This window comes from Sinocyclocheilus anshuiensis, unplaced genomic scaffold, assembly GCF_001515605.1.
Source record: "Sinocyclocheilus anshuiensis isolate Anshui unplaced genomic scaffold, SAMN03320099.WGS_v1.1 scaffold167, whole genome shotgun sequence".
Taxonomy (NCBI): Eukaryota; Metazoa; Chordata; class Actinopteri; order Cypriniformes; family Cyprinidae; genus Sinocyclocheilus; species Sinocyclocheilus anshuiensis.
Genome location: NW_015552552.1, coordinates 1,204,110 through 1,218,982, shown reverse-complemented (window position 1 = coordinate 1,218,982; position 14,873 = coordinate 1,204,110). Strand labels below are relative to the sequence as shown.

Here is a 14,873-nt window from a genome sequence, read left to right as displayed (position 1 = left end):
ATTCAGTCAAAGGTTCTTTAAAGAACCATCTCTTTCTTACCTTTTTATAATCTGAAGAACCTTTTTTCGCCCCAAAGAACCTTTTGTGAAACAGAAAGGTTCTTCAGATGTTAAAGGTTCTTTATGAAACCATTTAGACAAAAAGGTTCTTCTATGGCATCGTGAAGCACCTTTATTTTTAAGAGTGTAGAATACTTAGATTTTCAAAAGCCAACAAGACAAACACATGGAAAGTACAAGAACACCATATCATAATTTCCAATATGTCCAGCCTTTATAAAGTTAGAATCAAATCAGACATTAGTGCAATGTTGAATATAAAGAGGTCAACGACTATGATAAATAAAAGTTATTTATGTATATCATTCTTTATGTAACCTTTATGTGTATTAAAACTTTTATACTGAATTTGATGACTCTTAATACTTCTTGAATTACAAGTTCTTGAATGTGTGAGTGTCCAATCATTTTATAATTAATAATATTTTTTTTTTAAATCGGTGTTTTTTGTTTGCAATATCATCAATTATTACTGTTACAACTAAGGGTATGTTTACACAACAATGATGTTCTAAAAACAGAAGAAACACATACCTATAGACTGAACATATGCGCATGACATCACTGTTTTAACGTTTTTGTATTTACAAAAAAGATGATAATGGTATCGTTTTATGGGGGCTCGTCCGGGATTAAAAAACAAAAAACATCCCAAGACATTAAAAAGTTATACAGTTTGTGCTGGTGGCAAAATTACCTTGGTTTTATAGTAGTTTGTGATGGAAGCGATGTTGCGTGTGATGCTTAGTGTTGCGCTGTCTGTGGTTTACCTTGTAACATTAGTAATCATGGCCTTGTTTAATTTACATGCACTTTGAAACCTGTTTTTAAAAGTTTGAATTTACAGTTTGCCCCCAAAATGCCTTTGTCATGTAAATGAAAGGCCAAAACGCAAAAAAAACATTCTTATTTTTTGTTCAAAACAGTGTCGTGTAAACGCCTCCTCAACTTGCCTTGTTATAAAAACATCAAATGCCTCTATCTATCTATCTATCTATCTATCTATCTATCTATCTATCTTCAGCATACTGAGGTGTGATGTTGTATGTACAGCTTCGATGAAGGAGGTCATGACTGATGACAGACAGGATGTATTCTGATTGGCTGATTTTTTGGTGGGCGCCCTGTGGTGTCCAGTTTCTATGTATATCCCACTATATCTGAATGGTCTCTGTGCTTCTCCATGACCCTGTGGAGCTATTTTTGACAGAGGCTTGTCTGTGCGACGTAGGCAGATTTCAAACGCTGTCCGGCTTTAGTGCTTCACCTGCAGGTAACTGACACTCGCAGCTACTGATCGATACATCCGTACGTACCACAGAGAAACTTCAGGGGCAGCCGCATGAGGAAGTGTTGCTGAATTTCTCATTAATAAAACATATCAATAAAGCACATGATTAGCATTTCTTAACCCTGTCTAAAAATAGTCTTTAAGGCTGTGTTCCAGTATTTGACCAAATAAAAGACAGGAACAGAACATTTCCAGGAATTCCTTCAGTTTGTAACTGTTGTTGTGGCAGCCAACAACAGCACAGCTTAACCCTGTGCTCATTTTTATTTTCAGCAATATTACAAAAGTTTCTGTTTAATTAATTCACTTGTTCTTTTTACTCCATTTTAACATGGGTTCCTAAAGAGACCTGGCGTGTGTTTCCCAAAACCATCGTTAGCTGACTATGGTTGTTAATTCCATTGAACTCTATTGGTAACGATGGAACTTGTGACCGATGCTTTTGGGAAACACACCCCAGAACAGGAGAGCATTCAAACGGAAGTTAGAATCCATCATGGAGGCACTCATGAAATATTAGTAAATTAAATATTATAAATATTACATTTTAATTTGATAGCAAAACATAAAGTGTTGCACATTTTATTGGTGCAAAGATGAGTGTGTATTTTGGGTCCCACTTTATATTAAGTGGCCCTAATACCTGTGTACTTACATAGTAACTAGATGTGTACATAGTATTTAACCACACTTTAAGTACACATTGGTACATAGTATCTACAGCTGTAATGTTTGTGTAACTACACATATGTAACAACCCACTGAATGGTATGTGTAAATACAAATGTGTAACAGGACATTGGTAACAACACTTTTTGGTAATGAAAGTACAAATGTGTAACAGGACTAACAGCACTTTTTGGTAAAGAAAGTGTTACACTTTATATTAAGTAAACAATTCCTATGGATTTACCATGTAATTACTCTGATGTTATACAGCAGCGGCCAGTAAGTTAGGCTTTACATATAAATTGTGGTTGGTGTCCAGAATGTTACACTTTATATTAAGTGGACAGTTCCTGAGGAGTTACCATGTAAGTACACTGGTATTACAGTGGTGCACCAACTCCACCAACTTGAGATCCAACTCCTTTCACTTTACATATCCCTAAACCTACCCATTTCCACCCCCTGGATCCCATTTCCACCCCTGAACCTACCCATTTCCACCCCCTCGATCAAATTGTTCCAATTACTCTTATACATATTGTTGTTACAAATATAGTTATATATGTCCTGTTACACATTTGTACTTACACAAACCATTCGGAGGGTTGTTACATGTGTGTAGTTACAGAAATATTACAGCTCTAGATACTATGTACCAATGTGTACTTACACTGTGGTTACATATACGTACACATCTAGTTACTATGTAAGTACACAGGTATTAGGGCCACTTAATATAAAGTGGGACCGTATTTTGTACAACAATTTCAACTGTTTTTTTATCACTTAATTAGAAGCAAAACAATTACTAAACTGTGTAATCTGTTATAGAGACTACTGAACAGACATATAGAAGTTTATTTTAAATGCAAATTATTTAAAAAATCAAAATAAAGCTCTGTGCACTTGCATTTTTTATAACACTATAAGTGTGTCCTATGGGGTAATGAAAAGTTCCAAAGTGACCAAATGTCCCCACAAGTATAGTAATTTTTTATTTTATGGGGACATTTTTTTTATTTATTATTTTTTTTTTAATCTCTTGATGCAGAAAGTTCTCTGAAGGTTAGAGTTAGGGGGTAGAATATACAGTTTATACAAGCTTATAAAATAATACATAATTCAGTTTTTTTGAAAATATAAAATAGCAGAAAGTTTTCTATGAGGGTAGGCTTAGAGTAAAGAGGATAGAAAATACAGTTTGTACTATATAAAAACAAATTATGTCTATTCCCGTGTGTGTTTGCAAAAGGACACAGGTTCAAATCCCTCCTAGAAAAATTACAACTGTGCTTGATGCTCCATCATTAGCATACATTTTCATAATAATGCATTTTAAGGTGATGTATTTAGCTAACATGCTAACATTTAAATGTCAATACGAACATGTCTTTAGACTAAGTTTTATCATCCTATGAATAGAATATGTACGCTAAACACAGTTGGAGCTGCAGAACTGTGCAGAAGAAGAATAAAAATAAACACGAGGGATTTCATAATCCAATTTTATTACCTGGAATATAATGAGGCAAGGAAGTATAATGTGTGCTGTAATGGTGCAATACTGATCTGTGTGTTGCAGGAGAGGAGGGCTCAGAATCACATGCAGAGACTCCAGTCAGTGAAACAAGTGGAAATGGCACTGCATACCAGACCTGCGCCAACACAGTGCTCAAGGTGCTGGGGGGTTTGCTGGTGGTGCTGTGTGTCTCCTCGTCCTGGGTGGGCACCACACAGGTGGTCCAGCTCACGTTCAAATCCTTTTCCTGTCCCTTTTTCATCACATGGTTCAGCACCAACTGGAACATTCTCTTCTTCCCACTCTACTATTCTGGGCATGTGGCCACCACCAGTGAAAAACGGACGCCCATTCAGAAATTCAGGTAAAGTCAGAATTAATGAATCTGGTGGATTATTATGATGTGATGTGAACAGCAGAACATTTTGCAGGAAGTATAGAAGCGAACGTGTGAAAATTAAACGTTTACTAATTTGTCTTTACCTAACACTTTTATCCAATGCAACATACTGTACACATATTACAGAGAAACTTCCCCCAAAGCAAGAATGGACAGCTCCAGTCCTGGAGGGCAACTGTCATGCAGAGTTCTTTTCCTAAATATCAAGTATCAAATATCCCTAAATATCAAGTAATCCAGTCCCACTTTATATTAGGTGGCCTTAACTTTGTACTTACATCAAAAATAAGTACAATGTACTTATTGTGTTGATATTGTATTGCAAAACACTTTTGCTGCTATTGAGGAGGTACAGGTAAGGTTAGGGACAGGTTTGGTGGTATGGGTAGGTTTAAGGGTGGGTTAAGGTGTAAAGAATGGGTCAACAGCGTAATTATAAATGAAATTGCAGAAATTAATAACAGATGTAATTACATGCAAGTAAAAACATGAATGTAAACAATAAGTGAATTGTATCAAATTATTCATTTAAATAAGTACAGTTAAGGCCATCTAATATAAAGTGGGACCTGTAATCCTGAAGAATTTGGTTAGATTTTTCAGGTTTGATTGGGGAGTTAAACTCTGCTTTAGTGCAAGAGTCAGTAGAAACAGTTCAGTTCAACTCATGAGCAACTCATTCAGAATGGTTTTGCAAACTAGAGCAACCAATTCATTGAAAAAGTCTGCTCAAAAATGATCTATTAGACAAATTGAACGTTGCTATTTTTCATGAATGTAACAAGGAGACTGGTGTGATTTTCAGGGGAAAATTAATACATTTTTTGTTTCCACACACAAATATATTGTGTGTCTATATAAAAGCACCTAGCCATAAGGACCACTTTTCTTATTAATTTGTCTTTTTGGATCCTTTTTTAAAGGAGATTTCAGTATGTAAAAGAGTGACAAGTGGTAATTCAGTACGAGGATGAGAAACAGTTCCAAATCGATCTCATAAAAAAGAATTTTACGAGTTGGCAATTGTGTATGAATTTCATATGAATTAAATGTACAATGTACAATCTTTAGGAAAAAACACTAAGCTTGAAGGTCCCCACTAAACCTAAACTAAACCCCACTAAACTCTAGTTTCATTTTTGAGTGTCTTTCACACTAAAGCTTTTGGCATGGACCTTGATTTTGGTTCATTTGTACTTCCAAATATTTTAACTTGGCGCGTCACGATTGGTTACAAGACGCCTGGGAACCAGCGTTTGCCATCACTGACATCAAACCTGGTTTGAACTTTAACTAACTAATTAACCTTTTAAATCTTAACTACCCCACAGATAACCTCTTGCAGAGTTGCAAATCTGCAACCTTTTGGTTACCAAACTAAACCTTTAATTTCTAGGTTAAAGGGTTAGTTCACCCAAAAATAAAGTCATATACACCTAGGATGACTTGAGGGTGAGTAATTTGTGGGCTAATTTTCATTTTTGGGTGAACTAACCCTTTAAGCCACTGGTAGGCTACAGTGCTGCATTATCAAAGTAAGCAAACAACAAAAACCTTTATTTTTTCTAATTTCACTGTGTAGGGAATGTAGTCGGTTGTTTGGGGAGGACGGAATGTCTCTGAAGGTGTTTCTGAAGAGAACGGCGCCTTTCTCCATCTTGTGGACGCTTACTAACTACCTGTACCTGTTAGCACTGAGAAAACTAACCGCTACAGACGTCTCAGCGCTCTACTGCAGCCACAAGGCCTTTGTCTTCCTCTTGTCGTGGATTGTCCTCAAGGATCGCTTCATGGGTGTGCGGGTAGGTGGAATACGTATAACCCTAATTATTACTCAACTAGTTGCAGTATTTCATGTCCATTTATTTATTAGGGATTCAAGTACCAAAACCACTTTGCCTCAGCAACCATTTGATTATGTTTGAAGTTGAAATCTGGCAAACAGTTTCTTTGGTACAAATGATGTTTGCTTTAAGATTCTTACAGAATCAATACAAATGGATGCCAACAGCCGTTCAAAAAACCTTTTTTTTTTATTGGAAATGTTGTATACAAGTGAAATTCTGTACCAAAATGTATGAGAATTGACCATAGCGGGTACAGTAATGTTTACATTTATATTTATATCTCAGGAACTTTATAGGATAAACTCTAAATTATTGCCTTATAATCCTTGAGTTTGTGTTGAATTCTCTCTTCATTTTTTGTATACTTTTTTTGAAATCTTAGGTCACATTTTAGTTTGGGAACCAATTCTCCCTATTAACTATTTACTATGACTTTTGCCTCAAACTTCTAATTTTCTGCTTAGTAAAAGTTAGTAAGGTAGTTTAGTTGTTAGGTTTAGGTATGGGGTCGGATTAAGGGATCTATTATATGGTCATGCAGAATAAGACATAAATATGTGCTTTATAAGTATAAAAAAATATGCTAGTAATATGAGAAATATGATATAATAAGCAATTAGTTAATAGTGGGAATTGGTGCCTAAATTAAAGTGCTACCAAAACTTACTTTTTGAACTTGTCATTTAGATCATCTGGAGACACTCAGAACAAAAAGTTACAATTGGTTTGTACTTTGTGTATGTACATTCATTAACTCTGTACACATTGTACAATAGAAAAATGTAAGTATACATACATGTCGAACTTCATTCATTTGGGGCAACAAGAAGCTTCTCAAAGCTTTGCTGCTGTGATCAGGGAATTTGAAAAGGCACATTAAAAATTTTGCCAAAATTTTGATTGTTATTAATATTCACACATGTCCTTAGACCCCAAAAATTGCTTGCTGTTGTACTTTATTTAGTAAGTAGGCTTTTAATTATCAGAATAATGTATAATCAGCTAATCCTTATCACAAAATAAACCCTTTGGGATTTTTAAAAGCTTTCTGGGGTCCTGATCACACTGGCAGGGGGTATTTTGTGACAGTGACTGGCTAACATTATATCATCCTTTACATTTACTCACAGGCCTTAAAATGAATTAATCTAGTTACAGCGAATGTGCTGAGTATGAATGAGTTACATAAAAAGCACTAACTGTTGATATATCAAATGATTCATGAAATGGGATCTAAACAGCAGATTGATGGTTATGGAGAAGAAACGAGTGATGCGGCACTCAATTTTCTAACACACAACAGATACAAATGGAGAGTCAATGAGAATTTGTTCTTGTTCAAGTGTAAAAAAAAGCTTTGCTTTGCCAGAAGCTGTTATTATGCTTACATCAGAACTCTTGACTTTCATTGCACTTGATGTCTCAGATCTGGATGCATGACTTTTTTAGTATCTGATTATTACTTCTTGAAAACGTGTTTTTATTTTCAGCTATCCACCTCAAAAATTAAATGATGTAAATGATGCACACTGATATTTGTTGTGGTATAAACCTTAATCCTTATTAGACCTTATTGATTCATAATGTCTTTGTAATCTTTCCTCTTAGATTGTGGCTGCCATTATGGCTATCACAGGCATTGTGATGATGGCTTATGCTGATGGTTTTCATGGGGATTCCTTTATGGGTGTGGCCTTAGCAGTCGGCTCCGCCTCCACTTCTGCTCTTTACAAGGTGAGTGCAGCTGAAAATAACGATTACCAGAAGATCCTTGATGACCATTAAGACTCATTCAGTATTGATATGCTTTTCCTGCAAAACCACTCAGGTGCTGTTTAAGATGTTCCTCGGCAGTGCTAATCTGGGCGAGGCTGCTCATTTCTTCTCCACCATGGGCTTTTTCAATCTCATCTTTATCTCCTGCGTTCCCCTCATCCTGTACTTCACCAGAGTGGAGCATTGGGGTTCCCTCTCCTCTTTGCCCTGGGGTTACCTCTGTGGGGTGGCCGGCCTTTGGCTAGGTAATGTGAAATTATGGAAACCGATTCTTCAGCCCTACTTTAAATGTATGTATTATATTTAAATAATATATAACATCTGCAGTAATCTAATGAAATATCTTTTTTATGTTTCAAACACTGGTAAACTGAATGCGTGGTAAAATGGTCAAATGAAATATTAGCGATATACTGTACACTACTGTTCAAAATTGTATTGGGTCAGTAAGATTTTTTTAAAAAGTTTAATACTATTATTCAGAAAGGATGCACTGAATTGGTTAAAAGTGGCATTCAAGACATTTATAATGTTTCAGTTTTTTTTTATTTAAAATAAATCTGGTTCTTTTGAACTTTCTATTCATCAAAAAATCCTGAAAAACGTGTATCACGGTTTTCAGAAAAATTATTAAGCAGCACAATTGTTTTCAAGAATGATAATAATAATAATAATAAATGTTTCTTGAGCATCTTAGCATATTAGAATGATTTCTGAAGGATCATGTGACACTGAAGACTGGAATAATGGCTTTATATGATCATTTTATATGATCATTACATTTTAAAATACATAAATAAAAAATACAATAGTTATTTTAAACTGTAAGGATACATCACAATATTACTATTCTACTGTATCTTTGATCAAATAAGTGCTACTTTCTTGAGCACAAGAGACTTCTCAAAAACTAAAAAATCTTTTTTGAACAATGGTCTATAATATGTTACTTGGGTCACACTTTATTTTAAGGTCCAATTCTCATTATTAACAAACCATTAACTATGACTTATTGCCTCAATAATCTCTTAATTTGCTGCTTATTAATAGTTAGTAAGGTAGTTGTTAAGTGTAGGTATTGGTTAGGGATGTAGAATATGGTCATGCAGACTATGTGCTTTATAAGTACTAATAATCAGCCAATACATTAATATGCTTATAAACAGCTAGTTAAGAGTGAGAATTGGTCCCTATAACTAAAGTGTTACCGTTACTTGTTTAAAAAACAATAGAAAAAGATGTTTTTTGGCACTGTAATGTTGCGCCATCTACAGTACTAAATGGCAAATGCTAACCAGCTGTGGAAAAAAATTAATAAATAAATAAACCCTTTAGTTTGTACACAAGTACTGGTGTTAAATCATGCTGACGGTTTGTTCAGATGTGAGTTAGTGTTGTAGTGGATCAAATACAACCCTTAAGTACACTTCCAAGAGTGCTTTAAGTGCTTAGTAAGTGAGAGAAATCAGGTTAGAATCATCAGTTTACACCTCGAAGTAGCATTTCTTAGATATGCATCAGTCTATGTAGAGCATAATATTAACAGATCCACTTATATTTACTGTATATTTGAGCTGAAGTGGAGCTATGTATCTCTTGGGTGTTTTAAGGATAATATGATATCCATTAACTTTTGTCACTCGTCCAAATTATGTGAAGTTTTCTGTGTATTTGGCGACTTAGAGAGGACTGAATGACAAAAGATGCTACATGGCCAAACCATAACATAAAGTTCCTGTTTTTGACTCCCTCTCTCTCTCTCTCTCTCTCTCTCTCTCTCTCTCATAGTATTTAACATCCTGGTCAATGTAGGAGTGGTGCTCACGTATCCTATTCTCATATCCATTGGGACGTTACTCAGTGTTCCAGGCAATGCAGGTGTGTGAGTCCACACTGTACGTCATTAGTACTTGAAAATTACTATTACTATTTGAAATATATATATATTTCAAATAGTAATAGTTGTCCGAACATAGATACACCTGATTTACCGTACCCAAAGGCACTTTTCAGAGCCAACATCTATCTATCTATCTATCTATCTATCTATCTATCTATCTATCTATCTCTGTCTAACAGTTTAATATCTATCTATCTATCTATCTATCTATCTATCTAGTTCTCATTAGCATAATTTGGTCTTTTGAGGGTTTTTTTGTTGTCATTTTCATCATAATAATTATTTTTATTTTATTTTATTGTATTATATATATATATATATATATATTTGTATTTATTATATTATTTTGTATATAATTATTGATGATTCTCATTAAATTCGTATTAGTATAATGCAGTATTTTTAACATATTGCAAGAAAATATTTTCTGTAATATATTTTATAAAAATTATTTTTAATGTTTACTATTTAAACAATTTAATTTTTTTCCCTGCATTGTGGTAATGAGGATTTGTGTGCAAAATGTCTTAACTGACATTAAAATAATGTCACAAGGCAACAAAATAGTAATAAAAATAGGTATAATTCTCTTTACGCAAAACCAATTTATTATCAGTTTTCCTTAAGATTTATGGGTGAAATAAGTCCCTGACATGTTTATGACAGGCTTTGTGAGAATCGTCCTAAAAGTACAACAGAGCAGATCTCTCAGCCTTCAAATAAATAAATAATTAAATAAATAAAATGTAAAAAAAAAAAAACTCTGCCTAAGTGAGTTTCTTCACACAAAACAAACAGCCGCACCATGACAAAGGGGTGGGGAGGTTGCCAAGGTGACAGTAAATGCCTTGAGAGGGTCCTTGTCTTTCAAGGTCAGTTTGTTAAATTACGTGTGGCTTTTCTTCAGAAAAGCTCCTATGATTCGCTTGCAACAAACAGTATGATTCATTTGTGATTTATGCTATATTCCTAATGTTTGCCTGTGTACTGGATTTTAAAGGAGTGTGAATGCAAATTTATAGGTAATTGTTATTATTATAAACCATTTTACATTTCCATAGCCAGTAATGAGGAACCAAAGCTATTTACTTGATTCAATTTTTGTCTTTATGAGCACCAATGTTAATACTTAAAATTCATATTTATTTTGAAGTCAACAAACAGCTACAGGATTGCAATTACTATTCATCTAAAGAGTTCTCCCTCTTAAATAACAGTAACTAATGCTGAACATTTTTTTATTAATGACATTTATTTGACTGGAGTTAACTGGTTGCTTTGCCAGAGTCAGTAATTCTCTCCCACTGAGATTTCTATAAGTCTGGGCACACAGTCATATTTAAATGATAGAAACTCACTCTTGTATATGGTTAAACAATTAATAAGAGTTTCTAACAAAACACTGTACTGTCAAAAGAAGAAAACCTGCAACTGTTAATTACATAAGTAATACGGGTTTCACCCAAGCCTGGTTAATCTCTCATTTATGCCTAATTAATTTTATAGTTCTGTTAGTTTTCTAAGCTATCAGCCTGAAAGATGATAAAAATGGGCATAAAAATCTGAAATTTACTGTCTCAAGGGACCTCAAGCGAGCACCACCTTGCAATTGAATCCCTAGTAACCACCCAGAACACCCTAGAAACCACATAGCAACATACTACAAACCACTCAGAACACCTTAATAACGTTTTAGACTACCATGAAAACAGGTGTCAATGACATGAAACTCACCTGTCTTAGTTATTTTATTCAATGATACATTCATGCAATGAGTGGAATACCCCTTTTCTATGATGAGCATGTTTTTTAATTTCTGAATTAAACTTTAGATCTTTCAAAAATTATTCTGATATCACAACAACAACAACAAAGCCTAATTAAATGTATTAAATTATTGAAATGGTATTTAGTATCATTGAGATACCATTATACATTTTCTTAATATTTTGAATTCATGTTTATTTTTTAATTTTCTTTTTTTTTCTTTTTTTTTTATTATAGGAATTTTGTTGTGTGTTTTCGTCCTTTTTCATTATTTTTTGTTAATATTATTTCAGGTCTAGTTTTAGTTATTTTAGTACATCACGTTAAACTAAATCAACTAGCTTAAGTGTGTGTGTGTGTGTGTGTGTGTATATACAGAGCTAGGTTGTAAAGGATTACGTGTAATCTGGATTGCATAATTAGATTCCAAAAATTAAGCACTTGTAATTACATTATATTACATTAAAGCAAAAAGCCCCAAGAAGCCATGGTTTACAGTGAATTTATAACAGCTAAGGGGCGTTGTTAGGCACGACGCGAAGCTGTTATAAATTCACTGTAAACCACAGCTTCACGGGGCTAATTGCTTTTATAAAATGGATATTCCATATACGTAGTAAGGTTTCACAAAATAAAACAGAGCAAATAAAGTGTAATGATATTAATAAAAAACATTATTCTTCCGCCAAACAATGTAGTTCCTCAGAAACAGTTGTGGTTCCAACAAAGTGGTTGCCAAGCAACACACAAATGTAAACAAAGGTGTATGTTTGTAGAGTAATTTACAACAGCTTCGAACTTGGCTCAACCAATCAGAATCAAGGACCGGAACTAACCGTTTTATTATTATGTATATAAAATGTTTAGTTTATAAAATAGTATATCATTTAGTTTACATTCATTTTATTTCAAGCAACATTTTGTTTTAGTTTTAGTTAACTATAATACTCCTGACAGGAAACCTTATTGATAGTTTGGCATAATTTTATTAGTATTACTTAAAAAAAAAAAGAAAATGGTTTTACTGCTTATTCGTTGATGCACTATGGAAATTCCAGAACACAATGATATTTATGAAGTAATACAATTAAAATAATAATAATTTTTTTTAAGTTTTCAGAGTTTAAGTTAACTGACAAATACTTTTTACTTGATATTTCTGAAAAATGATATTAAAGTTTTTCAAAACCAACTGAAACTGACATGAATACAAGTAGTACATTTAAGAACGTTGCATATGTGTTTTAAACTAGAAAAAGATCAGTTTCTTTCTCCAGCTATCGATGTGCTGAAGCATGAGGTCATCTTCAGCGTGGTGCGTCTGGCTGCCACCTGCATCATCTGCCTGGGCTTCCTGCTGCTGCTGCTCCCTGAGGAGTGGGATACGGTCACCCTGCGCTTCCTCACCACCCTGGCCGACAAGAAGACGGAGGAGCACGGCGAGGAGCTCACAGAATCCAGCGTCCACACACGCAGCCGCAGTAGAGCCAACGGAGCCGTATCCATCCCCATGGCATGACCTTTGACCTGTGAATGAACAGTCAGCGATCAACACTGATCCTCCCTGTGGCAGCCTTTGTATGTGGCAGTTTGATTGCATTTGTATTTTAGAAAGAAAAAAGAGAATAAGCAAAGTGAAGAGGATGTTTTTTTTCTTTAATAATAATCACAACATCGACCAATCAGAACACAGAAAGATAAGAACATGCCGTCCTGCTCTTTAATGGAGTTTTCTGAGAGGAGCGTCCCATTAAATATATATTTACTGACAGTATGTTTTTATTTTACAGAAGGGATCTAGCATTCTCTTCCCTGAGAAGATACGCATCCATTCCATAGAAATGGACTTTCAGACTTTCGTCTCCCGCTGCACGACAAACCCTGCACCCCTGAGCCCCTCCGCTAGCCCCTTCCCATGGAATGTATTCTGTGAATATAGACTCTGTCAGGGCCAGTTCGGCTCACTGTGTACACATGAATGCATTCAGAGATTGGATATATATGTATATGATTATTTGCATTGTACGTAGTAGTATAATACATGTAGGAGGAATATATTATGCTTTAATGAATAAGCCTTTCTTTTCTTTTTATAATAAAAGACAAAAATAAAGATCTGCTTTGAAAACCGCTTGTTATTTAAACGTTCAACACCTGAAGTGTAGTGCAACAATCATGTTCCGGAAGAAACAAAATATATATATATATATATATTTTTTTTTCATTATTCAAGAGAGACCTAACATGAGCTTTGAGATTCTTAAAGGTGCCATAGAATGCATTGATACAATATTTTAAATTGTTCTCTGATATCTACATAGAAGGTATGTGGCTTAGGTAATGGCAAAAAATCTCCAGAAACGGTTTTACATGTCCATTTACAACCCTAGGATAGAATGAAATGGCCTGTTTTTACCTTATTTGGAAGGGTCATGAATAATAATGTTGAGCTCTGCTCTGATTGGCTGTTTCACAGTGCGGCTCATTTCAGTAGCTCACACAGCATGAAGGAAACGCAGGGAAAATATATATTTCAATACTCTTTCTCGCAGTTATATCGTTGGGTAATTATATTGTATATAAAATGCAGGCATCAGGGAGCCCCTATTAATATATTCGAAACGTCACAGTCGGTGTTATGTTCTGATTCGCCTAGTTTTCAGTGGTCTTTTGCATGCACGAGATTTACATAAGGAGGAAACAATGGTGTTTGAGGCTCACGGTATGTCATTTCCATGTACAGAACTGTTATTATTCAGCTATGCCAAGGTAAATACAGTTTTCCATTCTATGGCACCTTTAAGTGATCTTATATATTTTTGAAAAAGCCGCTGGTGTTTAATAGTCAGATTCTTGGTGAAGAGCCACAATCCTTTAGATATTTACCAAGAATGGAGAAAGAAATGGGAACACATGCCATGATACTCTATACTCTTCTACATGGATGTATATGTCTGAATATTTTACAATAAATTTAAAATACCATTAAAAAGTGAAAGAACTTTTGGAAAAAAAAAAAAAAAAAAACTCCGCAAGGATGGATTAAAATTATTCAAAGCTACAGTAAAGACTTTCACACTGTTCCAAAAATAGGCTACTGAAAATTCAACTTTGCATCACAAAAATAAAATACATTTTAAAAATATATAAGATAGAAAACTATGGAAGCTGTTTCTGCCACTGAATTAAAAAATAATAGTAATAATAATTGACTTTTTATCTCACAATTCAGACTTTTAAAAAAACGTGAGGTTACTGAAAGTTTATATTGCGCAATTTTGAGGAAAAAAGTCAGAATTGTGAGATATAAACTCGCATTTCTGATTTTTTTTTTCTTGAATTGTGAGAACTCGCAATTGCAAGTTGAAGTGATGATTCTGAGGAAACAGAGACTATTTTCTTACAATTGCTAGTTTATATCTCACAGTTCTGACATTATTTCTCAGAATTGCATATATCTTGCAATTCTGACTTTATAACACACAATTGCGGGTTTATACTCGCAATTCTGAGAAAATAAATCAGAATTGACCCTTTGCAGGGAGCGTGGTTGACAGGCAATCTGATCAATCATTACGCAGAATCCACTATTTTTGTTTGACAAACAAACCAGACAGGAGAGTAGATTAACATTGGTGGACTTG

General features: G+C 34.3%; 1 protein-coding gene across 1 annotated transcript in view; it reads left to right on the top strand.

The window, feature by feature from the left end:
- The window catches only part of LOC107664436 (solute carrier family 35 member F4-like), a 32,656-nt gene extending 19,382 nt beyond the window's left edge, over nt 1-13,274 (top strand). The window contains exons 2-8 of the mRNA XM_016455003.1: nt 3,603-3,903; nt 5,522-5,741; nt 7,395-7,520; nt 7,615-7,807; nt 9,351-9,440; nt 12,507-12,807; nt 13,020-13,274. Of these exons, the coding sequence (XP_016310489.1) occupies nt 3,603-3,903; nt 5,522-5,741; nt 7,395-7,520; nt 7,615-7,807; nt 9,351-9,440; nt 12,507-12,748 (1,172 nt within the window). The 3' untranslated portion in view covers nt 12,749-12,807; nt 13,020-13,274. The remainder of the gene's footprint in view (nt 1-3,602; nt 3,904-5,521; nt 5,742-7,394; nt 7,521-7,614; nt 7,808-9,350; nt 9,441-12,506; nt 12,808-13,019) is intronic.
- Nucleotides 13,275-14,873: the final 1,599 nt, after the last annotated feature.